The sequence below is a fragment of the Mustela erminea genome, chromosome 6, assembly GCF_009829155.1.
Source record: "Mustela erminea isolate mMusErm1 chromosome 6, mMusErm1.Pri, whole genome shotgun sequence".
NCBI classification, from domain to species: Eukaryota; Metazoa; Chordata; class Mammalia; order Carnivora; family Mustelidae; genus Mustela; species Mustela erminea.
In genome coordinates, this window is record NC_045619.1 from 92,302,534 (window position 1) to 92,329,825 (window position 27,292).

General features: G+C 40.4%; 1 protein-coding gene across 3 annotated transcripts in view; it reads right to left on the reverse strand.

The window, feature by feature from the left end:
* Nucleotides 1-854: 854 nt before the first annotated feature.
* The window catches only part of SARNP (SAP domain containing ribonucleoprotein), a 44,935-nt gene continuing 18,497 nt past the window's right edge, over nucleotides 855-27,292 (reverse strand). The window contains exons 8-11 of one of the 3 annotated variants that reach the window (XM_032348546.1): nucleotides 25,839-25,864; nucleotides 24,884-24,952; nucleotides 3,739-3,828; nucleotides 855-1,139 (exon numbers count right to left, since the gene is read on the reverse strand). In XM_032348546.1, the coding sequence (XP_032204437.1) occupies nucleotides 1,098-1,139; nucleotides 3,739-3,828; nucleotides 24,884-24,952; nucleotides 25,839-25,864 (227 nt within the window). In that variant the 3' untranslated portion in view covers nucleotides 855-1,097. Of the gene's footprint in view, nucleotides 1,140-3,738; nucleotides 3,829-6,063; nucleotides 6,378-10,514; nucleotides 10,616-24,883; nucleotides 24,953-25,838; nucleotides 25,865-27,292 lie in introns of those variants that run through there. The other 2 variants (XR_004286983.1, XM_032348547.1) reach the window with 2 other exon arrangements.

Sequence of the window (27,292 nt, forward strand, 5' to 3'; positions counted from 1 at the left end):
TTCTAAGTAGAAGGCTCAGCAAGGAAAATGGATTTTAGTAATATTTAAGAAACGCTGCCACTACAACAGTATACTTCTATAATGGAGGAAGACAAACTAGCACAGGACTTGATTAGAAAGTAGAAACCTCCAGGGGCACCTGGTTGGTTCAGTCAGAAAAGCACGCAGCTTTTAATCTCTTGATCTTGGGGTTGTGAGCTTGTGCCCCACACTGGGTGTAGAGATTATAAACACACACACACACACACACACACACACACACACACAGGCCTCCAGTCCACTGCTCATGTTCCCAACGGGATCTAGACAACAATGCTTAACACCTCTAACATCCTGTCATGCTCTGAATCCTTCCACTTTCTTCTAGCTCTGAGGAGTGCCCAACCCATTTCCTTTCCCGAACTGCATAACCAACAGGGTCCTACATATTGGCCTTGGATGAAACTAGACAGTATCTCATTAGGTCACTCTTGAAAACAGAGTCCTTCTAGACGCCAGTCCATAACAGACTACCAATCATCAGTCCTTATATTTATATTCTCTATACCTAAAACTCAGTGTTCCCCCTATTGTACCCCAATGGGTCATGCCAACCGGCTGAAGCAAAGGTACAGGGTGAAACTTGGCCTCTTCATGAAGGATAAAGAGTAAAAGGATGCCTGTGAGTATGAGAAAAGGGAATAAATAGGCTTAAAGGAATAGACTCAAATCCTTTTCCTTCTTCTCTTTTCTAAAGGATAAAGGCATTATGGCTAATTCCCTGTAGTATTTGTCCCTGAAGTTCCCCTTATCTGGTCTGATCTGGCTCTAAAAACTCAGAAGAAGCACCTAATAAAACACATTGTATTCTTTTCTATTTGTTTTTTATTAACAAGCAAAATAATAATTAAAAAACAACAACACAAGAACAACAACCTTAAAGTTGGAACAGCATTGAGTCAAACTGCTGCTGAAGTTCCTGGATGTACCTGGGGTACATGCTATCTCATTGCAAGGCAGGACCTAGGCACATGACTGTGCATTTAGGTATATATATGACCAAGAAAAGTCAGAGAGATGGAAACCACTGGAGAACAGAAAGCATTAAGAGCTTTTCATCAGGCAATCCCAAAGCGCTCTGCCCTTTTCCTCTTCTTTGCCTGTGAAAAAAAAGCAAGAGGAAAAAAATTAGATTGCAAGACAATAGTGGCATGGATTCCTGGCGGCTTTAATCCAAACTCACATGAACTATCACAAGGTCCAAGAAGGAGGGAAGACCCAGGCTTAAGCTTGGCAGTCAGACATTTCATTCCTGAATCTCTCTAGTTATCCAGGTAGACCGGAGGAGGTCTGGTGGGAACGAAGGGGAGAAGACTGTGGGGAGTAGGGGTGGGGGGAAGAGGAGGAAGAGAAAAGTAGTAGATTCCTGAAGGAGAGAAGGCAACTCAGCCTTATAGCAAGTTAGTCTGGAAACAATGGACTCTTAACAGACTGGGGAATCTTCCAGTCAGCGGGGAGATGGGAGATCTCAGAGGACAAAGGGTTGGCGAATGTTATCTTTTCATAGAGGTGAAGGGGATGCCCTTCTAGGCAGTAAGGCCCAAGCAGAAGCTATTCCTTGGGCCTCCAAATCCACGGAGAGGTATATAAATCTTCAGTGCCAAAAAAATAAATGGTAAGGAGGGGAGTCCCCAACATGGATCTCTTCAAGGGAGTCAGCACTGGAGAAAAGCACAAACTGAGAATTGGACGAGGAGAGAAAGAAACTTTTTGTTCTGGGAGTGACTGAGAACAGCAGTGAGTCCCTCATGCTGATTCAAACCACTGCCCCTAGCAAAGAGGGAACTTTTTTTTCCCTCTAAGAAAGGGAGGTGGGGGGAGGGGCAGAGAGAAAAAGAATCTTAATCAGGTTCCACATACAGCACAGAGCCTGAAGCAGGGCTTGATCTCACAATCCTGAGATCATGACCTGAGCCAAAATCGTAAGTTGGATGCTTAGCTGACTGAGCCACCCAGGTGCCCAGGGACTCCCCCCCCCCAATCCATTCACACAGGTTTAATTTAGAGTAAAAAGAAAAGAAAAGTGTATATAAGCCCAGCTCACTCTACCTGGATTACTGACACAATTCTTTGAAATCAAATAAATTAGTCATCTGTTTCATGTAAACTCCATCAACATCTAAAGTTAGTACTCCCTTACATGCACTGACTCTCCCCCAAAAAGCTACTATTTGTTGCCAACCAACAAAATCATCTGCATTATCCTGGAGAAGCCAAATGTACTACCTTAGTAAATATGGCTGGTTCAACAGTTTCTTTGGCAAAGGGGGAGTAATTTTACTAGAATTGAAACAAGCCTTTAAGTTTACTTCTAGCTCATCCTGGCAAGTCAATAAGTAAGCTGATACAACAGGTAATGCTTTATTCTGAATTAGTAGCTCAAAGAATACGGAGTCTTTCAAGTTCTTCCTAATGGAGATCTAAACTGATCAAGGTTTTATTTACAAGGGTTTATTTATAAGACTTACTCTGGTTATCTATTCATAAAAATGCTTCATAAGATTCTGAGTGTGTAAGGTAATACATTTTCAAAGTTCATCTCCAGGGCTGCCTGGCTGGCTCAGTTGGTACAGCATGCAACTCCTGAAATCAGGATCTTGAGTTTAAGCCCCATGCTGGGCATGGAGACTACTTTAAAACAAAACAAACAAAAGCCACTTCCAGAGGTAGATTTAAAGGAAGAAAGAATACAGCAAATTCTTCACCACCCAAGAAACTTTCAGAATTCTAAACATATTCACTATTTCAACTCTTCTTTATGTACACCTAAGGTGACATCATAAATACTCACTGCCCCCCACTCCAAGTAATCTCTTTGCCCAACATGGGGCTAGAACTCTCAACCCCAAGTCAAGAGTCACCTTCTCTACCGAATGAGCCAGCAGCCCCTATTATAGATATACTCTTAAATCACCAAATCAATATTGGAATCAATACTCTCTGTCAAACCTCTGAGTAGTCTTGCCAATGCTCAGGGTCTCAGTTAATGTGAGTTATTCCAGAGGAAGCTGGGATATAGACAAACACAAATCTTTAAAAACAACAACAACAAAACAAAAAACACAAAACAAACAATAAAAACAAAATAAAAAAAGCCACTCTTCCATTTAAGAAACGAGTTATAGATAAAGTGATAAGAACAAGAAATCTCATTTGAGTCCATTGAAGTATTCCAGAGGGGAGTTAGGCACAACTATATGTGTGTCTGAGTTGGCCAAGTCTTCATTAAATGATCAAAGAATTATGGCTAGCAGATAATCAGAGACATTGCTACTTACCAAATGTAATAGACAGGCTTTGTGTCTAGCATTTTACATAGTATCATTCCTTTTTACATATAATAATTTCATGTTTAAAATACCACTTTGAGGTAGGTATTATCTCTACATCTCAGATGATGAAACAGGCTCAGAGAACTGCCATTACTTGTAAGTAATTCGAAGTGGCAGAGTCACTTTTCAAACCCAAGCTTTTGTGATTCCAAATTTTGTGCTCATTTCCAGGCTAAATGGCTCTAACACCAAATTAAGTATACTGATGGAATTCAGTGTGGCTACTTTACCCAGAGAACAGATATAAAGCAAAGAACAAAAAGATCTTATTATCTGGGCACTTAAGAAGCAGCCAGGAAAATAATGTTTCTTCACCCTCACTTCCTTTCAAGAAAGGGCTCTATGAAGCACTCTAGGTATATTTTACCTCTGTATCCTCTGTGGTTCCTGTTCCGGCTGAACTTGTAACAATCCCAAATCGCTCCTTCCTCTTTTTCAGCTTCTCATCATCTTCAGACTATTCAAGGACAAAGAAAAGTATTGAAACAAGCTAGCCTCCACTCATGAGATGAAATTATAACTTAATGGTTATAATATACCAGCCAACCTTGTGCCAAAAACTAAGGATCACCACACAAAAAAATAGACAGGAAACTGATTAAGGAAGCATACAGTATGCTGGCCCTAAGACTGACTAAAAACTTAATTTTAAGTAGGGCTTCAATATTCGTAAGAGACACGGAGTCAAGAAAACATAAGAACTACCCACAAAAAATACAACAAATTTCAGGAGAAATTCTTATAGTTCAGAGATATGAACACTGAGGCTTAAATGGGTAACACGTGAAGAAAAAGTGTTGGTAGAAGGCACCCAAACTACTTTTGAACACTGCTTACAAATTCCATTTACTTGCCCAGAGATGGAAGACAAAGAGGCCAGAGTGGTATTTCTGAAGAATGTACAAAGAAAGCCAAACATTATGAATGCCCAGCAAAGTCACAGAAGACTCTCAACAGTTTGAAACTGGGGGGAAAGAGAGAGAAAGAGAGAGAATTCTAAAGCAGATTCCCCACTGAGTACATAACCCAATGCAGGACTCGATTCCAGGACCCTGAGATCGTGACCTGAGTCAAAAATCAAGAGTGGGGGGCTCAGTCAGTTAAGTGTCTGCCTTCACCTCAGGTCATGATCAGGGAGTACCAGGACAGAGCCCAAGTCAGGCTCCCTGCTCAGAGGAGAGTCTGCTTCTCCCCCCGTTCCTCTCTCCCTCTCTCTCGCTCACTCTCTCAAATAAATAAAATCTTTAAGGAAAAAATCGGGGTGCCTGGCGGCTCAGTGGTTGGGCGTCTGCCTTTGGATCAGGTCATGACTCCAGGGTCCTGGAATTGAGCCCTGCATCGGGCTCCCTGCTCCACAGGAAGTCTACTTCTCCCTTTCCCAATTCCCCTGCTTGAGTTCTCTCTCTTGCTGTCTCATTCTGTCAAATAAATAAATAAAATCTTTAAAAAAAAAAAAAAAAAAAAAAGAGTTGGACACTTCATCGACTGCGCCACGAAGGCACCCCCCCGAAGTATTCTTGTTTTTCATAATTAGAAATTAAAATAATGATGATAATATTATAGTCACTAACATCTGAGTGTTTGCTTTGTGCCATGTACTGTATGAAGTTCTTTACATGAAATATCTCATTTACTTATTTAAGTTTATTCATTTGTTTATCTTTTTATTAATCTCTACACCCAATGTGGGGCTTGAACTCAGGACCCCAAGATCAAGAGTCACATGCTTTTCCAACTGAGCCAACCAGATACTCCTCATTTACTTCTTCTAATAATCTCAAACATAGTAGATACTACGACATACATAGTTAGGTACTATGACTAAACTAATTTCACAGATAAGAAAACAGAAACTTGGAGAAATTAAGTAACCTGCTCAAAGTCTCACAAATAGTAAGTGGCAGAGAGCCAGGAATGGGACCCAGGACATTTTACTCAAGAATCCACTTTCTTAGCTCTACCATCTCCTCAGGTATCTCACACAACCCTTTCCTTGGAAGAATAAAAGCAGAATGGAAGAAGTGCTTAATTCCCAAAGGAAGAGGATCGCAAGGATCCTTAGCTAAAAGTAGCTGTAAAACTAGTTCAACAACTTCCGTATCACTCAAATAACCTGGGTCAATGCTAGGATCCCACTCCCTTTCTGTATACTTCCACTTTGTAACTATCTGGGATCTAGGGAAAAGACTCCAGTTTGTAATCTTACACTAAAGATTTCCTCTAATGAATTTGTTTCTAATTTTGCCTAACTGGCTACTCCATCTGTTGAACTGTAATAAAAGAATTAGGAAGGTTTCCAATGAACACAGCCCTAATATAGTTACTAGGAAAAGTTTTCTTTAATTTGTCTACCACCATTAAGATAAACTGAGTAAGAGATAAAAATGGAACACTCAAAATGAGAATCTCTACAGCATATTCTAGGTGAAATAGCTCCATTTCACTAAAATCTCCAGGCCAAGCACAGTGTTAGAGTAATAAAAGGAGCATCCCCTATCCTTCTTGAGGAAAGGCTGAACTAGACCTTTATATTGCTGAACTACTACGACATACTTATTTTCATTCAATTCAGAGGTAGGGTTATTTCAGCCAGTTCAAATCAGAGAGATGGAGGTGGTACTTTCAAAACCCAGCTGGGTGTGTGTGTGTGTGTGTGTGTGTGTGCACGCACGCGTGTGTGTTTCAGCACAAACCCTGGGGCCACTCCCTACACAAATCTCATCACAAAGCCTATGTCTATTTAGAATGTGTGGGACAGCCTTTTCTCTGGTTCTTTATTTTGCTACAACCTGAAACAGGAATTTTGACCTCCAAATTAAATTTTCTGTGCTTCTTTTTCAGCTCAAAGGTAAGGAAAGATAGAGGGAGGGAAGGAGAGAGGGTACACGGCTCTAGCCACTAAGGCTAAGATCAGAGAGTTCTCCAGGAGCTTCCCTTTTTAATCAGACCTTTGGTGTCTCTCCTGGACATCCAGGCAGAGCATCTGCTGCAAATCTACCAGGGTCTCTAGGGAAAAGAAAAAAAACACAACAAAACAATACAGATCCTCCCACCCCTCTACAAATAGCCTGCCCACCCCTCACCCACAGAGACCAGTGAGGGTTTTATTTATTTTGTGCATGCCTGCCCTTCCCTCCCCACCCAGAGCCCTTCAGCTTCCCTCCTAAAGCCTCCTTCCCCCTTGCCCTGCAGGGAAAGTGCACAACAGGCCCAGTAAATCAACACAGTTCTAATGATCTCTCTCACTTGACCCTTCTAGCGTGACGGTGTCGCATGGAAACAAACGTACAATAAACTTCACTCCATCTTTAGCTCCTTGCTGACAGGTTTTGATTCATGAGATGGTGAGACCCATCTGAGGGAAATTACCTCGATCAAAACGCATCTCTCTCTCTGCATTTATCAGGCCAATGCTCCCTCAGGCCATGCTCAAGTGCACAAAAGGGGTTGTGCATCTGCAGGCAGCACTGACCCCTCTAGCTCAGTGTCATGCATTTGTAAACCTTTCCCTTCTTCATTCCTCCTCCACTTCCCTCCCGCGATCCCTTAACCACCAGCAAATCTTTTTTTTCTTCCCATGTATGCTCCCGTGTGGGAAGAACAGTGCTGGAATCTGAAGTGCCCTTATTTCCTATCAAGTGGAAACTCTTCAAAACATACAACCTGCATTCAAAACCAGAGGAGGAACATGTCCTCACTGACTAAACACAGGCCTTGGATGTTCAGATCGATCCATATACTTCACTTGCCCGTCCTCTCACTCAAGATTTAAATAGCAACCCAACTGACATCAATAATTTCAGCATACATAATCCTCCTATCTCCCAATAGCTGCCTTGTTTTTCTTTTTAGAAGATCATTGGTAAAAATGAGAAAGAGAGTTGTGCAGAAGAGGAGAGTGCCCATATTCAAAGCACAGGATGGAAAGCAGAACGTATATTTAATAAAGCCAAGTACCCCCATGAATCCTATCACTGTATTTCCCATCCTGGAATAAGATCATTCTAAACTGAGCTCTTCAGACGTCTTCAACTTCTTCAACTTTCAAATTCACTTTTCTCCTTGCTTCCCTTTCATATTTGGAAAATCCTCAAGCAACATAAAGAAAACAGTGCCCAATGCAGGAAAAGACTGAGATGTTCAAGGCTGCCCCAAGACACAAATCACATGTATGAAACTGCAGCTCAGAATAAAGAGGTTCTCACAAAGCTCCTCAATAAATGGCAGCGAGGATTTCTACTACAACCTTCCTCCTGGTCTTTGGAACAAAGTGTGAAACCACCAACAAAATTCTGAAGCTAAGCTTCTACATTAGAAGCAAAGACATTAAGGGGCATCTAGGTGTGCAGTCAGTTAAGTGTCCACCTTCCGCTCAGGTCATGATCTCTGGATCCTGGGATTGAGCTCTGTATGGGACTCCCTGCTCAGCGGGGAGTCAGCTCGGTCCCCTTCCCTCTCCATCTTTCCCCTTGTTTGTGCTGTCTCCCTCTGTCTCAACTGAATAAAATCTTTAAAAAAGAAGGAAAGAAAGAGGGACGCCTGGGTGGCTCAGTTGGTTGGACGACTGCCTTCGGCTCAGGTCATGATCCCGGAGTCCCGGGATCGAGTCCCGCATAGGGCTCCCAGCTCCACAGGGAGTCTGCTTCTCTCTCTGACCTTCTCCTCGCTCATGTTCTCTCTCACTGTCTCTCTCTCAAATAAATAAATAAAATCTTTAAAAAAAAAAAAAAAAAAAGAAGGAAAGAAAGAAAGAAAGAAAAGAATGTATAAAGATGTGGTGTGCTTATCTATGAAGGAATATTACTCAACTATCAAAAGGAATGAAACCTTGCCATTTGCAACAACACAGATGGAATTAGAGGATATAACACTACACGTAGTAAGTCAGAGAAAGACAAATACCATATAGTTTTACTCAGGTGGAATTTAAGAAACAAAAGAGATGAACATAGGGGAAGGGAAGGAAAAATAAAACAAGAAGAAAATTGAGAGGGACAAGGCACACAAATCGGAAGAAATGCTGAATTCTAGCAAACAAACTGAGGGTTGCTGGAAGGAAGGTGGGTGTGGAAAGGGGTAACTGGGTGATGGGCATGAAAGAGTGCACTTGTAATAAAAGCACTGGTGTTATATGCAACTGATGAATCACTAAATTCTACCTCTGAAACTAAAAAAAAAAAAAAAAAAAAGTCATGAAAAGTAAGAAAGAATCTTGGGATGCCTGGCTGACTCAGTTGGAAAAGCATGCAACTCTTGATCTCAGGGTTGTGAAATCTGAGCCCCATGTTTCATGTAGCAATTACTTGAATGAATAAATAAATAAAAAGTTAAAAAAAAGTAGGTAAGAATCAGACCCTTTACCAATACAAGGAAATTCCCATTAGCGGCAAGGCAAATAAGTATTTGGACTGATGAGCAGATTTAGGGTTAAAGTGTGGCAGAATAAGAAACCAGCCAAAACCATAATCATCTCCACCAGAGGTACTATTAAACCACCTTCTGCTTATGAAACCGTAAAAAAAAATCTATGCTGCTAGGCTTTACTAATTTCATCAAACTAATAATGACCAAAAAAAAAAAAAAAAAAAATCTAGGTAATATCCAAGGGAACCAGAGCAAGGATCCAAACTCTAACTCTGTAGATCCAATTTAAGGTACTCTAAAGGCCCCTGAAGAATTGCTTTCAATGAGTTATAGACATCTGCTCCCATCAACATTTTAAATAACACCACTAATCCATTCAAAATTAATCCATTCATCCACTAGTCTTTCAAATATCCACTGAGTGTCTTCCTTAGGTTAGGCAACTATTCTGGCATGGGGAATAAGGGATGAGTAAGACAAAGATTCTTAACCTCATGGGACTTACAAATTTAAGACTGAGTAAAAGTAAAGATGCATGCCATTGTTCATTACTTTTTTTTAAGGTTTTTTTTTTTTTTTAAGAGATTTTATTTATTTGAGAGTGAAAGTGAGAGAGATCACAGAGGGAGCAGGAGAAACAGACACGCAGCTGAGTGGAGAGCCTGATGGGGGCTTGATCCCAGAACCCTGGAATCACAACCTGAGTGGAAGGCAGATGCCCAACCAACTGAGCCACCCAAGAGCCCCTGTTCATTACATTACTGCATTATGAGGACCCACAGGGAAATCTTCTTTCTGGTAATTATGGTTTTGCCGAGCAAATTTTAAGTTTTCATCTTCCTAACTCTGTGAATCACTATTAACACTTTTAACTGCTCTCCTCTTTCTTCTGACAGCTATAAAATTATTTGGAGCCAAATGTGTGGCCTGTCTCTGGCAAGCAGTTTTGAAAATATTTTCTATTAGCCCGATGTATTAAGGTGAGAGAGAAGTACTGAGGTGAGATCCAAAGACAAGGATCCAACACCTAGATCCCAAGGCAGAAACTTAGAAGATGAAGTACAGTTAGTTATAGGGTTGCTGCTGGTCCCTTAAGAACTTACTCCTCTCTAAATCTAATGGGATTAGTTAAAAAATACTTCAGTACCCCCAAGAAAGAAAAAGAGAGGAGAAGGAAGTACCAAGTTATGACTAGAAATTTTATTCTTTTTTTAAGAAGATTTTATTTATTTGACAGAGAAAAAGACAGCGAGAGGGGGAACACAATCAGGAGGAGTAGAAGAGGAAGAAGCAGGCTTCCTGCCGAGCAGGGAGCCTGATGGGGGGCTTGATCCTAGGACCCGAGACCATGACCAGAGCCAAAGGCAGACATTTAATGATTAAGCCACCCAGGAGCCCCTAGAAATTTTAAATTAAGGACTCTTGTCAATGGTTTCCAAGGCATATACACTGTAGCCAGGAATTAAGTCCCAAATGGAAGATCAGCTACAACAACTGGCAGCCTGAACATCATAGTTACTTTCTTTTTTTTTTTTTAAAGATTTTATTTATCTGAGAGAGCGAGCGAGCGAGCATGAAAGGGGCGAGGGGCAGAAGGAGAAGCCGGTTCCCTGATGAGCAGAAGGCCTGATGTGGGACTTGATCCCGGGACTCCAGGATCATGACCTGAGCCGAAGGCAGTTGCTTAACCAACTGAGCCACCCAGGTGCCCCATCATAGTTACTTTCTAAACTGACTGTTTTGTTCAATGGCAAAGAGTTCCAAGGATTAGATCTCTACCCAAGATGGAGTAGACTGTGGCTTTGTTATCCTCCAAACCCAACTTGCTTCTTCAAGATAAAAATTCAAGAGAACATTTTTCAAAACTTACTGGTCTTATCCTGTAAAAGAACAATAAAGAATAAAATAAATAAACAATAAAGAACACCACTCCAAACTCAGTGTGCCAGGGTTATTTGCTCTGCCAAGAGGAGCCTACTTTGATTTACTTAGCACTCCATGGGCTATGTACTGAAAACATACACCTTTTTCAATTTTATTACCAGTGCCACCCTGGATCATAAAAAGAAACTAGGAGGGGGTGCGTGGCTGGCTCAGTCAGCTGAGTGTACAACTCTTGTCAGGGTTGTTAGTTCAAGATCCACGAGGGTTGGAGACATTACTTATAAAAATAAAATCTTATAGACACTTGGGTGGCTCAGTCAGTTAAGCGTTCAACTCTTGATTTTGGCTCAGGTCATGATTTCAGGGTCCTGGGAGCCAGCCCTGCCTTAGGCTCTTGGCTTGAGATTCTTTCTCCCCTTCTTCCTCTGCCTACCCCCCAATAAATCAATCAAATCTTAAAAAAAAAAAAAAAAAAAAAAAATCAGGGGTGCCTGGGTGGCAGAGTTGGTTAAGTATCTGACTGACTCTTGGTTCTGGCTCAGGTCATAATCTCAGGGTCGCAAGATCCAGCCCCATGTTTGCTCTGCGCTCACAGTGGAGTCTGCTTGAGATTCTCTCCCTCTCCCCTCCTGTTTGTGCTCTCTCTCTAAAATGCACAAATAAATCTTTAAAAAAATAAAATCTTAAAAAAAAAGGAGGGGGGCACCTGGATGGCTCAGTGGATTGGGCCCCTGCCTTCACCTCAGGTCATGATCCCAGAGTCCTGGGATCAGGAGAGCCTGCAAGGCGCTCTCTGCTCAGTGGGTAATCTGCTTCCCCTCCACCCTTCTGTGCCTGCCTCTCTGCCTACTTGTGATCTGTCAAGTAAGTAAATAAAATCTTTTAAAAAAAGGAAACTAGGATGGGGTGCCTGGGTGGCTCAGTGGGTTAAAGCCTCTGCCTTCGGCTCAGGTCATGATCCCAGGGCCCTGGGATCGAGCCCCACATCGGGCTCTCTGCTCAGCAGGGAGCCTGTCCCCCCCCCACCCTCTGCCTACTTGTGATCTGTCAAAAAAAAAATAAAAATAAAAATATTTAAAAAAAAGGAAACTAGGAAAAATAAAGGAGTGGCCCAAATGTAACTTAGGCTTATTTAAGGAACTATAATTCCCAAAACCCAAAGCTAAAATAAAGTACTTACTGAATTTAAATATGAGATATCCTCACTATTCTCAGAGGAGACCAAAAGGATTAACCAAGCCAGACCTTCCTGGTCAGTGTAACAGCTCACTCACTCATCATCCCTCCTTACACATGTGTAAGAAAAAGAAATTACAATCTAAAAAATTCAGTCAGAGATATCCTTATAAGCAGAGAAGAGCACTTCAGGGAAGCTCCACTCAGGTACTACTATGAGTTGGAGCTGGGTGTTTTCCTATAACTGGTGTTTTGGTTTTTAAAATATTTTATTTATTTATTTGAGAGAAAGAAAGAGAGTGAGAAGGCACAAGCTGGGGGAAGACCAGAGGGAGAAGCAGCAGACACCCTGCTGAGCAGGGAGCCTGATGCAGGATTTCAGTGTGGGACTTCCAGGATCATGACCTGACCCAAAGGCAGAAACTTAACCGAATGAGCCACCCAGGTGTCCTTATAACTGGTTTTTTTTTTTTTTTTTTTTTTTTTTTTTTGGTCTGTTTGCTTCAAGTAGCCTCTAGGCCCAATGTGGATCCCAACAGAAGGCTTGAACCAACTAAGCCACCCAGGCACCCCCTCATATGGCTGTTTTAATGACAGCTCCTCTTCACATTCAACACTCTTCAGTGTAAGAATCTGCTGTATATTTCCATCAAGACTTAAACTCTGCCACTTTATTTACCCCACTTTAACAGTTATTTTCTCAGAAGTCTTTCTCCTGGAATGATGGGAGAGAGACTGATAGTGAGCTAAGATGGTCACATTTTGCAAAAATAACAAGTTAACTGTCCCCTTTATTTTTTCTTAAGATTTATTTATTTCACAGAGAGAGAAATTGAGAGAGGGAACACATGCAGGAAGGTGGGAGAGGGAGAAGCAGGCTTCCTGCTGAGCAGGGAGCCTGATGTGGGGCTCAATCCCAGGACCCTGGGATCATGACCTGAGCCGAAGACAGACACTTAACGACTGAGTCACCCAGGCACCCCTTTATTTTTTTTTAAGATTTTATTTATTTATTTGACAGACAGAGAGGGAACACAAACAGGGTGACTGGGAGAGGGAGAAGCAGGCTTCCCGTTAAGCAAGAAGCCCAATATGGGGCTCAATTCCAGGACCCTGGGATTACGACTTGAATCAAAGTGTAGATGTCTAATGAATGAGTCACCCAAGTGCCTCTAACTGTCTCCTTTTATAAATGAATTAACGATATGAAGATGTTAATAGTACTCAGGCCAGTCTGATTTTCCAAGGAAATGTAAAAGAGTGAGGCAAAATGAGGAGGATGGCGCTTTACGGTCACTTTTCTGACTCACTGCTACATGACTGATGGCAGGATGAAAAGCAGAGGCTGGGGGCCTTCAGGCAATGGTAAATTAATAATGATATGGCCTTGACTCCCTGAGGTAAAGGTTATGAAACATTCTAGGGTAAGTGGGCTTCCAATTTTATACTCTCAGAGTGAATGACAGCAACTGATGGTTTTTCTCTCAGAAACACTACGATGCTTAAACACACAGCTGTCACCTCCCTGCCCCAGTTTCTGAAATTCATCTGAACAAGTTTATTCCTGAGCCTTTATGTCAGCCAGACCAAGGAACATGAAGTGGTCCTAAAAACTAATGCACAGAGCCTTAACTAAGCAAGACAAAAGCGAAAGGTTGGACTAGTAAAAGGTATGCCATTTTAGCACATAGATAGTAAAGAGACACTCTAACACACCCACACACATAACAAAAAATATATCTCCCAATAAAACCATCTTACCTCCTCTCAAAAATTTTAACTGTAGGATCAGAATCAACTTTCTAGGGCCATCAGGGTGCCAGGAACTTTAAAGCTACATGAGATTTAGAGACGGCCAGGAACTGTATCTCCTTTATCTTTACAGGATTTAAAGCCCCAAAACACAATCAGCTCAGAACCAAACACTGTTCTCAGTCGCTAGCTCCCATCACTTTTTCTCTTTCTCCAAAACAAGCTCCTTCCCCCACCCCCATTCCTCTCCAACCCCAGAGGAGGTCGTCTCGGTCTTGCTCTAGCTGATTGTAGGACAAAGCAAAGCAGGTGGAGGAAATGAAGGCTTTACACTTGAGACCCCCGGAAACCAAGTTTCTATTAAAAGTCCCCACCTCCCTCCCTTAAAAGCCAGGAAGCTGCTGCTTTTAAGGATAAGCGATGCAGAGCTACCAAAAATGTCAAGAAGGCAGTAGAGGGAAGCTAAAAACTTTGAAGGGAGGTATATGCTATCTTAACCAAATTACAGAGAATGAAGGAGGACAGTTACCTAAGCATTCAGAAATTACAGTGAGCACTAGGAAAGCAGGTGAAAGTTCTTTTCACCTGTAAAATATATCTATATCTACGTGTTTTTTAATGTAAGCTCTATGCCCAACATGGGGCTCGAACTCAAGACCCAAGTCTCATGGTCTATCAACTGAGCCAGCCAGCAGACCCACCTGTAATATTTTAAAATGAAGATTTCTGGTTTCACCCAAACTAATAAATCTGACTCTCAAAAGGAAAAGCTTAGGTAGATGTTTTTTTTTTTTTTAAGATTTTATTTATTTATTTGACAGGCAGAGATCACAAATAGGCAGAGAGGCAGAGAGAGAGAGAGAGAGAGGTGGAAGTAGGCTCCCTGCTGAGCAGAGAGCCAGGCGTGGGGCTCGATCCCAGGACCCTGGGACCATGACTCGAGCTGAAAGCACAGGCCTCAACCCACTGAGACACCCAGGTGCCCCTTAGGGAGATGTATTTTAAAAGGGTCCCCTGGTGACCCTTATGTGCTGCTATAGTTGGGAACAATTGCAAATGGCTTTGAAAAAGCACAGCCCCCCAAAAATCAATCAATCAATCAATCTCACCAAGTACAAGCAAAGTTGCTACTCCACTCCAGTTTTCCCCCCAAAGCACTAGGGACCTTCCAAAAAGTTTATGCTCCCTACAAATAGGGTATCTCAGCCACAGGGATGAGAAGGGGAAAAGAAAACTATGAAGAAATCACAACTGGCTCTATGAAGCACACCTGTATTGCTTGCCTTCATAGAATTCAAGTAGAGGAACAGAGACTCTTTGACAAGGGAGTTCAACACAGGAAAAACATGCCAAAACAAGATCAGGGAAAACTTCAGGTATGTTGGGGGTGGGGTGGGGAGGGGGAGACACAGACAACTAGGTTCAAGCACACAAAGGTGGTTTGTTTGTTTGTTTGTTTGTTTTTCCCACTGCAGAACTGATACGAGTACAAGGGGGAATATCAACAAGGTAGAGAGCAGAAAAAAGAACAGATAGGATTTGTCTTAGAGTTTGTGTTTTGCTCATTCACTTTAACACAGCACTAAAGAGGTCCATCACGTACTAAAGAGGTCCATCACATAAGGCCTCTCTGATCTTACAGCTCTCTTCACTTCTAGCTGTACTTCCTCAACCACCTCATACCTAAGCATGAATATGGTAGTGAAAATTCTGTAACTGCCTCCTCTACTCTATACCTCAATGAAATCCTCACCCATGTTTTTTAAAATCCAGACAGCAAGCATTTCAAACACAGTATCTTTCTCAGTAACACATCTTCACTGCTAGGGATTTAAGGATTCAGTGTCTGATATGAATTTCAAGTGTAGAATATCTTGAAAATACATTTCCATTTCTGTCCTAAGAGTCTGCTCTCGGTATGAGAAGGTAAAATTTGGTTAAAATACTATTTAAAAAATGCGAGAAAAGAGTAACAAAGGAAAGGGGAGGGATGAAAGGAGTTAACATTTTCTAGATCTTAACAAGACACCTCAGATTTTATTAAAAACATGGGCTTTCGCAGTGCCTGGTTGGCTCAGTCAGCAGAGCATATGACGACCTCAGGGTTGTAAGTCCAAGCCCCAGGTTGGGGGCAGAGATTACTTAAAAAAAATAAAAAAAACTTAACAAAACAAAACAAAACAAAACAGGGCCTTTGCTAGTTTGCAAACATTACAAGCAAATGTCCCCCTATAAAATATCTCCCAATCTGATGCCCTGCCTCATCCCCACTCCTATCTCTAAAATACTACTGGATTTTATCTGATCTCCTTCGGCTATCAGACATGAAAAGCAACTTTGCTATTAATAATGAATATGTAATGGGGCGCCTGGGTGGCTCAGTGGGTTAAAGTCTCTGCCTTCAGCTCAGGTCATGATTCCAGAGTCCTGGGATCCAACCCCCCCACCCCAACCATTGGTCTGTCTGCTCAGCGGGGAGCCTGCTTCCCTTTCTCTCTGTCTGCCTCTCTGCCTACTTGTGATCTCTGTCAAATAAATAAAATCTTAAAGGAAAATGAGAATGTGTTTTTAAAAAAATGACTATATAAGAAAACGAACTGCCATGTAATTATTAAATTTTACTGGAAAAAACTTTACTTGAATTGAACCTGTATATTTATATATATATATATTTTTAAGATTTTTATTTATTTATCTGAGGAAGAGAGAGAGAGAGAGAGAGAGCGAGCGCGAGTGCGAACCCAATGCGGAGCTCAATCCTGTCCTGGGATCACGACCTGAGCCAAAGGTAGAACACTCAACCGGCTGAGCCACCCACAAGCCACATGAACCTATATGTATTTTCAAAAATAAAATGTCACTTCTTCTTATCAATGTCAGCCCCAAGAACACTATTAGCTAAATGTTAGCCTCTCAAGTATTAAAATACATCCTAAACATCCTTATACTGCTACAGCTCTCACATCACAAAGAACCTTTGAATACCAAAACTTCTTACCTGTCCCGCCCAAAAACTAGCAATACACACACCAAAAACACACACACAAACAAACAAAAACAAACAAACAAAAAAACCACTCCATTCTCTTTTCTCTCATACAGATTCTTAAGAATGGACAGACTTGGATTCAGAAAGTGGGCTCACATTTCACCATAGGCAGGGAGAGTATCTGAGAGCAATCAGAAAGAGATACTAGATATTGCTATAATTAGAAAAGCCAGGCCAGTTATTGGGTCATCCCCAAATTAGACACAGGTACTGGTAACCCCCAGATTAGACATACAACTAGATATACAGACATATTTACAAATAAATTTAATAAATTATTTATCTTATGTACCATGAGTGGAACTTTTTTTTTTTTAATTTTAAAAACTGACATTCAGAATGATCCCATCTCAAGAACTTGGCTGGCAAAAGCAACTAAATGTATTTAAAAGTGAAACAGACTCATTCCCCTCCTTTTCCAGGCTGTATTTACTCTTGGGGAGAAGATTACAGGAGCACCACAAAAAGGCCTAAAACTTGTTTTTTATCAAAGACATCAGTTCTGACATGTTAGAAGAAGGAATGCAAAGACCTAAGTGGGGGTGGGATTTTGAACAGAAGAGAGAGAAAAGAGTGCATTTTTCTCTTACTACAAGCTTTCCTACCTCTTCTAGTTCTTTGGATTCAAACTCGGTGTATAAAATCATGTAAAAAAAATAAAATGAAAAGGTCCAAGATCTTTAGTGTTTTCAACCATACACCCTAGGGAAGTATAATCCTCTACCAGAAACCTCTCAAAGGCCCAACATATAATAAACAGGGCAAAACCGCATAAATCCTGACAAAGCATCAAAATTTTCATCTTGCTTGCACAAATCTTTAAAGCTTTTCCTCTTAAGGTGTTCAATTTATATTTCTAACATTTTTTATCCTTTTTTTCCCACATACAGAGCTAGTAAAAACTCTGTTTAAGGGTTAGAACATAGAGTGGGAGGGTAGAAGAAGAAATTAAGCAAAGAAAAACCTGACTCCTATTTCTCAAGTTAAAATTAGAATACATTTTCAAGAGCCCTAGGCAGGACAGAGAAAAATTCCATTCTGCCTCTTTGCTCTTCCAAATTCCTATAGCCAAGTGGCTCAACAGCAGTTGAATGGCACACATAATGACATCATTGATTGGAACTATAATAGAAGGGAGTGAGAAGAGCGGGTGGTGGGGGGGGAGTGGGAAGGGAGGGAGGTGAAGATGTATTTGTGTTACAGACAAAAGACAAGTTCTGTTCCTCAGCAGGGACAAATGAAGAACCAGATGAGGGGATAAACTGAGGTCAGAGAGTTTTCCCTATTGTTTCCTCTTTAAACAGCTCCTTCACCACTCCCTCAAGGTTTGTTCCAAAAGGTGGGTAGAGAAACTGCAGTTTTTATCTTGGAGGAGAGAAGGCAGAAAAAAAGACCTAATATTAATTTTCAAATCATTATTAACTAGAAGAAGATATAAAGGACTGGTTAAATTTTAGTTGAGCCCCAAAATGCTGCAAGAAATGCTGAAACCTACATGGGTTTGGATCTTAGCTCTTCCTGAAAGTCATCTTGACAGTCTCAACTGCTATCTACTATACACACACAAACACACACACACACACACACACACACACACACACCTCTCTCTCTCTCTCTCTCTCTCCCATTCTTACTGTCTTTTCTTATTGGTTAATATAAGAGAATGTATTTTTCAAATGGAAGAAGCATTTTTAGAAAAAACAACAATCTAGGATGAGGGGCAGGGATATTCCCCCAAAACTCTTGCTCAATGAAATGTCTAAGATCTACATGAAAGTTTTTCCCATCTACAATCCTACTACGTGCATTTCTCTTGGTCTCATGGGGCATAAGAAAGGGGAATAGAGACTTAAGTGGTGTGCTTGGCCTAGGTACTGCTACTTGAGTGTATTTTGGATGGAAAAGAACCCAAAACCACTTAGCAGACTACTTCTCCAACTTACCTTGTGATCTAAATCTTCTACCACTACCCCTGTAAAAAAAATTCTGCCAAACTCCTCACCATGGTTTTTGGTTCTTCAGGGTCTTACTGTACTATGTTGGCCATGTCCTATGCATGACTGCCCCACAGTTCTTCCTTTGGAAAAGGTTTATATACACATACCTAAACTCTTAATAATTATAAACCCTCTGAGAAAGCTGGTGACCAACTTCTAAATCCATAGAGTGAACATCCTTCTTTCCACATCCCTCTATACCAAAACCCACTGCTGAAAAGGAAGAACAAACATTTCATTTATTTCAGATGGTGGAAGGGAATTTAAATAAAATCAAATATGCATCCCAGAAGAGTGACTGGAGACCAGCTCAAAATCAGTTAGCCACAGCGAAATCTGTATGCTAGGAGACACTGGTGCTCTCCTATGCTTGGAAGTGACTCTGTCACAGCTTCTTTGATATCTCAACAGACTGCAGTGACAAGATCCTCAAATTCAAGGAAAAGTCCAATATCTCTCTCATTCTTAAGTGGTTCATCCCCAAGCACTGGTGAGCAAAAATCTATAATTATACGAAAGGTTCCTGAAACTAATCATTGCAGTCACCCAACAATCTTCTAGCTACCAGCCTCAACAACAAAATAATGATCAATGAAGAGATATTTAATTTTTTAACCTTTTTATAGGTTTATAGGTCTGTATAACACAGACCACAATCATTAGGGAAGAAAACTGGTAACATCACAACACAGAAAAAGCAGCTTTTATTGTTTATAGGCCTTATGATAACTCACTAGGATAGTTACCTTAACATGAGCTACAAATAGGGAAACACAATAATACTGCAGCAGAGAAGTGGGGAAGATGTACTAACATCAATAGGGATAAAAGATGCCTATATTTTCTACTACTAATCAAGAACCAAGAAGCAGTAACACATGCCCCTCACATTCTCGGGGTGGGGGTAAAAGAGTATAAGCCACCTTTCCGTTTTCTACTTAGTGCCTGGGCTTGGGTTTTGTTTTGTTTGTAATACTTACTTAGCTGGATGTCCTATAACTTCCTGAAGTATCAAGTTTCACTTTCCCAAATATGCCAATTTGGAGAGCAGGGGGTGGGGGTGGGGGTGGGGTGGATGATGAAAACAAAACAATCCAAATTAGCTATTATCAGTTTACACCCTAACTCTAAACCCAGATTTAGTTTTTATAAAACTAATGTCCTATGACCATCATCTACTAACTGAGCTGGCTTCCCATCTATTCCCTCCATCCATCCCTCACTCCTTTCAAAGATGAGTTTATGTTCCAAGCCAAGCCCTGTCCTTCACCAACAGGACTAACCCAAACACTATTTCTCTTGGGAGGCATGGAAAAACTGACAGAGAGAAGGAAAAACAAAAACAAAACAAAACAATAAAAACAACCAGTCAAGCCCAAGACTGAAAACCTAACTGGTGATCAATCAGAACCAACCAGGCAGAGATTATTTATCTGGGTTTTGTTTTGTTTGAGGGGGTGGGAGGTTTCTCAGCCCATAGTCACCATGAGGCTTATATGAGAAAAGGCATGCCATTCTATCCTCAAATAGTCCAAACAGTTGGAGGGGACAATTTACAGCCTCTTGTGTAAAAAATGTCTATAAATGCCAGTGCCATTCTTTGCCCTGTCACTTCCCATTATCCTAAACCAACAGGATTCTATTCACTGAGACTTGAGTTGGAAACATGAACGGACAGGCCTTTATTGGGCAGGGGAAAAGGAGGAAGATGACTGAGATGGGGGGGTGCGCAGATAATTCTTTAAGTTTCTGTGTACTGCCTAACATGTATAGTATACTGAACATTGAAGCTGAACATTGAAATATATGAGCAGTCATGCAAAAGTCAGCCTAGGAAGAAGAGCAGTGATTTGGTAACCTCAAATTTGCAAAATGCTCAAAACACAAATCCAAAATATAAAGAAAAAATGACCAGACTATGACACATATACACACACACACCCCCCACACACAAATCAATCAGTCATGAACACTACTGATCCATGGCTCGCTTCCTCTCACACACTTTCTCTTTATCATGCACACTGGTCTGCAGAGGAAATCAAGCAAAATCACGCAACAGACACGACAGAAGGTGCGATTTCTTGTTGCCCTTTTCGGGATACTAGGATGAAGAGAAATCTCTATCCTACCTGCTAATCTCCACCATTTGCATCTTATCTAACTGAAAGAGATCTGTGCCTAGAGAACTGTAAAACTTAAAGACGGTGACCCAATTATATTGGAAGAGTCTATACTGGAACCCAGGATGAGGTGGGCACATTATACTAACCTAGTTGTTCCATAAATAAAAACTTAATCATACCACTAACCTTGACCAACCAAATACTAGGTAGCAAATCATCTCTGGTGATAGAGAAGAGTTAAACACTAGATTCTGAACTAAAGAACTTTCACTGAGAATGTAGCCAGCTGCAATTTCAGGATTTGGACCTAGAATAACTAACTTTTGGGAAAAAGTTACTTTAAAAAAAGAACACTGGGGCACCTGGGTGGTTCAGTGGGTTAAAGCCTCTGCCTTTGGCTCAGGTCATGATCCCAGGGTCTTGGGATCAAGCCCCACATTGGGCTCTCTGCTCATCAAGGAGCCTGCTTCCTCCTCTCTCTGCCTGCTTCTCTGCCTACTTGTGATCTCTGTCAAATAAATAAAAATCATTTAAAAAAATAAATAAACAAAATGAAAAAAAAAAAAAAAAAAGAACACTTCCTTTTCTTATCTTTTACTACTCCCTTTCCTCCAATTTCTCTCCTTCCATATTCACTCTGAAATTGTTTATGTTCTACAGGCACTAAAAAAATTCTGGTCTACAGAACACTTGTCCAAATATGTGGTCTGATCAAGGATTTCTATGCTACTTCAAGCGTGAAAACTGTATGAGAGATCAAGCTAGGCTTGAATTGCCCAATATACATGCAGCTATTTAAATTTAATTTAAAAATTCAGTTCAGGGCGCCTGGGTGGCTCAGTTGGTTGAGCAACTGCCTCCAGCTCAGGTCACGGTCCTGGAGTCCCGGGATCGAGTCCCGCATCGGGTTCCCAGCTCCATGGGGAGTCTGCTTCTCCCTCTGACCTTCTCGCCTCTCATGTTCTCTCTCTCAAATAAATAAATAAATAAATAAAATCTTTAAAAATTCAGTTCACACTAGCTACATTTCAAGTAATCAATAACAACATGTGGCTAACGACTACTGTATTAGATAACACAGACTTATTCAATGGGACAATATTCTGTAGGATATTTCCAACATCACATAAAATTCTACTGGACAGTGGCAGACAGCAAAACATCAGCATTTCTGAGACATTTTAATGGTTTATGGGGCAAAGTAGAACAAACTGTTGAAATCAGGATGATTCTGAAAATCAGGATTTATGATGAGTACACATGGAGTCTATACTCAGAGAATCTCAAAGTTTCAAGTCTCTAAGCAAAGTGGTCCCTGGAAGAAATCATACTACACCATACAGTGTTACTCAAAATGTGATCTGCCTCCTCAGGCTGATTCTCAAAGTGTTTTACAGTTTGCAGTAACTCCATAAATTTCAAGTGCTTGGAAACTTCCAGAGTAATTTAATACCACTGTGGCACTTTTATTGTATTTTACAAAAGTACCACTCTGCATTGAATTAGGGAAGAAAAAAAAAAAAAAGCTCTCTGCCCAATGTGTGGCTTGCACTCACTCATGACCCTGAGATCAAGAGTCTCATGCTCTTCCAACTGAGCCAGCCAGGAACCCTAATAAGTTAAAAATTCAAAAAACTAATCTTGGGACGACTGGGTTAAATGTCAGTCGGTTAAGCATCTGCCTTAAGTTCAGGTCATGATCCCAGTGTCCTGGAATTGGGTCCTGCCACTGGGCATTATGCTCAGCAGGAAGCCTACTTCTCCCTCTGCCTGCTGCTCCCCCTGCTTGTGCTTACTCTCTCTCTGACAAATAAATAAAATCTTAAAATTAAAAGAACAAACTTGTCTTCTGCTACAGAATTTGAGAAGCACTACTCCAGAACATATGTATGGCAATGAATGCCATCTGAAGATACAACTCATATAGCCAGAATTTTACCAATTACATTATCTGATTAGAACCCTTCAGGGATTTATTTTCCTTAAGTTTATGAATTTTGTTTAGTAATCTTCACACCTAGCATGTGGCTGGAATTTACAACCCCAAGATCAGGAGTCACACACTCCACCACCTAAGCCAGCCAGGCACCCTAACGCTTCAAGACTTAAAATGGGAAATGAAATCTTATCAATGATCAGCTAAAACAATGAAGTTAATTGACTCAATTAAACACAGAAGCTAACTGACCTCATAAAGTTAGGTGGCCAACATAACTGAACTAAGAAGAAAGTGAACATTTATTAAAGGTAAAAGTGTTAAAATGTTAGATAATTTCATATACACAATTACTTACTCTTCACAAACAGTGTTAGGTATTACTCCCAGTTTTACAAATGAGGACCAAAGAAGTTCAGTAATGTGCTCAAAGTCACAAAGCTAATAAATATCTCTTCATGCTTCACTTAGCTTCCTATGGACTAAAAATGAAAGGAAGTCAAATATGGAGAAAGATTCTAAGGAACTGCAGTGAAAAGGCACTAAATATCCCTGTAATGAAATACTATAAAAGTAAGTCAGATGGGCAGTATAATGTGAGAGGCAAATCTGTCTTGGTGAAGTGTCCATATGAGCTACATAGTTGGAGATATGATGCTCAATTGTGTTAATTTTGATGGAGCACATACAGTTCTCTACAGAAAGTTACTGCTGAGATTCTCAAATACATAGTCTTCATATACCAAAGGAGACAGACGAGAACTGGGGCCACAGATCTAAGCACCCTTTCCCTTGGCAATCCAATCAAACAAAACACAAATGACGTGGTTTATAGTATAGTCTTCCCAATGAAGCTGCATGTGGCTTAAGAAATACATCCTCTGTCTACTCCGAACTACTGAATTTTTTAAAATTCCACATAAACTAGGAAATATTCCGACTGAACACCTATGGTCTCAGCATTGAGCCAGGCACAAAGACCTAATGTTATGCTTCTGGTAAACATAAAAAATGTAACCTAAACGGAAGGAAAATGTAGCAGCTCTGTATAAGGTTAGAAAGTCCCATTGGGGCATACATGTTTGTACTTTTTAGTGCTCAGTTTTTCTCCTGAGCAAAAATTTTAACAGTCACTGTCAGAGGATAGTGTTTCCCAATGGACTTCCAGAGAGCTAAATGTTTCCATACTCAGTGGGAAATAATGACCCTTCAAAAGTTTGTTTGTTTATTTACTTACATAACCTTTACAACCAACACGGGGCTCAAACTCACAACCCCAAGATCAGGAGTAATATTTGCTTCCAACTGAGCCAGCCAAGTGCCCCAATGACTTTTTTTTCTTTTGATAGTTCCTCTGGTTTCAAAGAGTCTTCCCTCAACCCTGCCCCCACTTCCACAACCAAGAAACGTGCTTTCATTCTCACAGAACACAGATTAAGAGACTACCTGCTCAAAGCAAAGGAGAATCCTCAGCATCTTCTCCAAAAGAACGTGCCTGGCAAAACTCCAAACACAACAATGCCCTATAAAATTGATCACTCCATGCAGCACTGTGTCAACAAAGTCACTGGCTTAATAAACTCAATAATGTCAGTTAGCAGAGGGGCAGAAAGAATGAAATAACTTTATTTTTGTTCTAGGGAACCTTGTTTCTAGGTACCTTTGACCCAATGACAGGATTTTCATCTCCTGTTTCCATTAAGACTATATTAGAGGGGCGCCTGGGTGGCTCAGTCAGCTGAGCAACTGCCTTCAGCCTGGGTCATGATCCCAGGGTCCTGGGACAGAGCCCTGCATTGGGCTTCCTAATTGGCAGGGAGTCTGCTTCTCCCTCTTCCTCTGCTCCTCCCCCTGCTCATGCTCACTCCCTCACCCACTCTCTCTCAAGTAAATAAATAAAATCTTTGGGGGGGTAAAAAAAAGACTATATCAGAAGTTAAAGTAGATGTAGTAAGTTTTTACCATCAATGACTACAACATCTTAACCAAGAGAAATATAGACCATGTTCTAACAGCTTGGGAGGAAGCTATGGAAAAAAACCTGCAAACCTATTTGCTTTGTGAAATAATTCCTATAACATAATCAACAGTGAGTGAGTGGAGGTGAGAGTCTAAAGATTTCATGAAATGAAGTGCTGAATATGAATAGCTAGCTATATTCTCAGGATAGTCATTTCCAGGCTATGTAGTCTCCCAGCTGCTCTAAGGTGGCAAAAACAGTACTTTACCTTTCTGGAGATGGAAGAGACATTCAAACCAAATCTTTGAGCTCTTTCCTTTAGTTTATCCAGGTTAACCTATAAAAACACAGGGGGAAAAACCCATATTCTAAAAAATCAAAACAGAAGATACAAAAGGCAGAAATTATAGTCCAAAGCTAAGAGTTCAAATAAGCCTACAATATCAAAGATACCCTATATGGCAAATCAGGACACTAAGCAGCACCCATCCATGCCACTAATTATTAAAAAACCTCTTCTGGAATGCAATAAAACATTCAACTCAGCCTCCTTTGTTCATCAAAGGTGGCAAGAGCCTAAAGAGGTTTAAGATAAAAGCAGGTCAAACACTGCTTAAAAAAGCAAATATCTGAATAATCACCTCCAAACAAGTCCATTATTCACAGTTCAAAATCATTAAATCCTATACATAGCCTCTTCAGTAGCTCTTAACTCTATACACAGCTCTCCTTTCTTCAGAAGACAAATCTACCACTAGAACCCAACTCAATTTTCTGCTACTCCTACATTTCAGCTTCATTTCCCATACTGCACTATAAACTCAAGAGCAGGATTTCATAAAGTCAGAACTCATAAGCAGCTTCCAGAGATCTGTGTGTGGTAACTAAGAATTAGACATTTTTCAAAGCCATTAGACAAGGCCTAAAACTACAGTACCATAAAACAAAAAATTATATGAACTGTCCTCTAGCTAACAAAATCTACTCATTTTCTCAAGAGGAATGACAGGAAGGAAGATGTCTACGGTGACTTGAAAGATATAGCAATTTTCCTAACCTCTTAGTACTCAAACAATCCATTTTATTCAGGACATAAAACACTGTATTGAAAACAGTCACCAAACTCTTATGATCTCAGAAATTCCTCTGATCTGGGGAGCTATCTCCAACTTTAAAACCAGAGTTAAGATTTGTCCCTCAAGGTATAAAAAAAGATTTCTTACCATAGGCTTGGCATCAGATGAGAGACCTAAAGAAGCAAATACAAGTTTTACTTAACATTTTTAAAAATCATAAAGGGAGCTAACAGTCTTCAAATCAAATTAGTACAGAAAAAGCATAAAGGACAATTACCCTTTATCTTAAAAGGGAGAAAAAAAAGCAAACATTACATCTAGAGATCATGTCTGCATTCACTGCTGATGGGAACACAAAATGTACAGCCACTCTGGAAAGCAATTTGGCAGTTTCTCAAAAAGTTAAACAAAGTTTACCATATGACCCAGTAATCCCACTCATAGGTATACACACAAGAGAAATGAAAACATTCATCCATACCAAAACTTGTATATGAATGTTCATAGCAACATTATCTATAGCAGCCAAAAAGTGAAAACAACCTAAATGTCCATCAGCTAATGAATGGATAGGTAAAATGTGGTATACCCAAACAATGAAATATTATCCAACATTAAAAAGAAATTAAGGGGGCGCCTGGGTGGCTCAGTGGGTTAAAGCCTCTGCCTTCGGCTCAGATCATGGTCCCAGGGTCCTGGGATAGAGCCCCACATCGGGCTCTCTGCTCGACGGGGAGCCTGCTTCCTCCTCTCTCTCTGCCTATCTCCTCTGCCTACTTGTAATCTCTGTCTGTCAAATAAATAAATAAAATCTTTTAAAAAATAAATAAATAAATAAATAAAAATAAAAAATAAAATAAAAAATAAAAATAAAGTACTAATGTATCACACAACACGAACAAACCCTGAATATGTTAGTGCTAAGAAGCCAGTACAAAAAACTATGAATTGTATAATTCCATTTATATGAAAGCAAATTAATATGCATAGAAAAAATGAGTGTTTGCTTGGGTGGGGGTGGAGAGAGAAACAACTGCTTATCAGTACAGGGTTTCTTTTTGGGGTGATGAATATGTTTTAAAATTAGACTGAGATGATAGTTGCAGAACCCTGTAAATGTATTTTTTAAAAACCACTGAATTATAAGTATATAATTTTTTTAAAAGATTTGTCAGAGAGAGAGAGTGTGTGCATACAAGCAGGGGGAGTGGCAGGCAGAGCAGGCAGAGGGAGAAGCAGGCTCCCCACTGAGCAAGGAGCCCGATGAGGAACTCAATCCCAGGACCGCAGGATCGTAACCTGAGCCAAAGGAAGACACCCAACAACTGAGCCATGCAGGCATCCCTCAAATAAATAAAATCTTTAAGGAAAAAAAAAATTTTTTTTTCAGAATTTTAAGTCATCACAGTCTTGTATAATTGGTTCCCTAACTCTCCATAATAAACATTCAGGTACAGATTCAACTTTAGCCACAACCCACGTACTAGGAACTGTTAGATGTTTTTACATTCTTACTCAAAAAGCATTTCCTTTCAAACGTTGCCAAACTCTATTCTTTTAAGATACTCTATAGGTTAAAGATGTTAGAATTACATGAATGA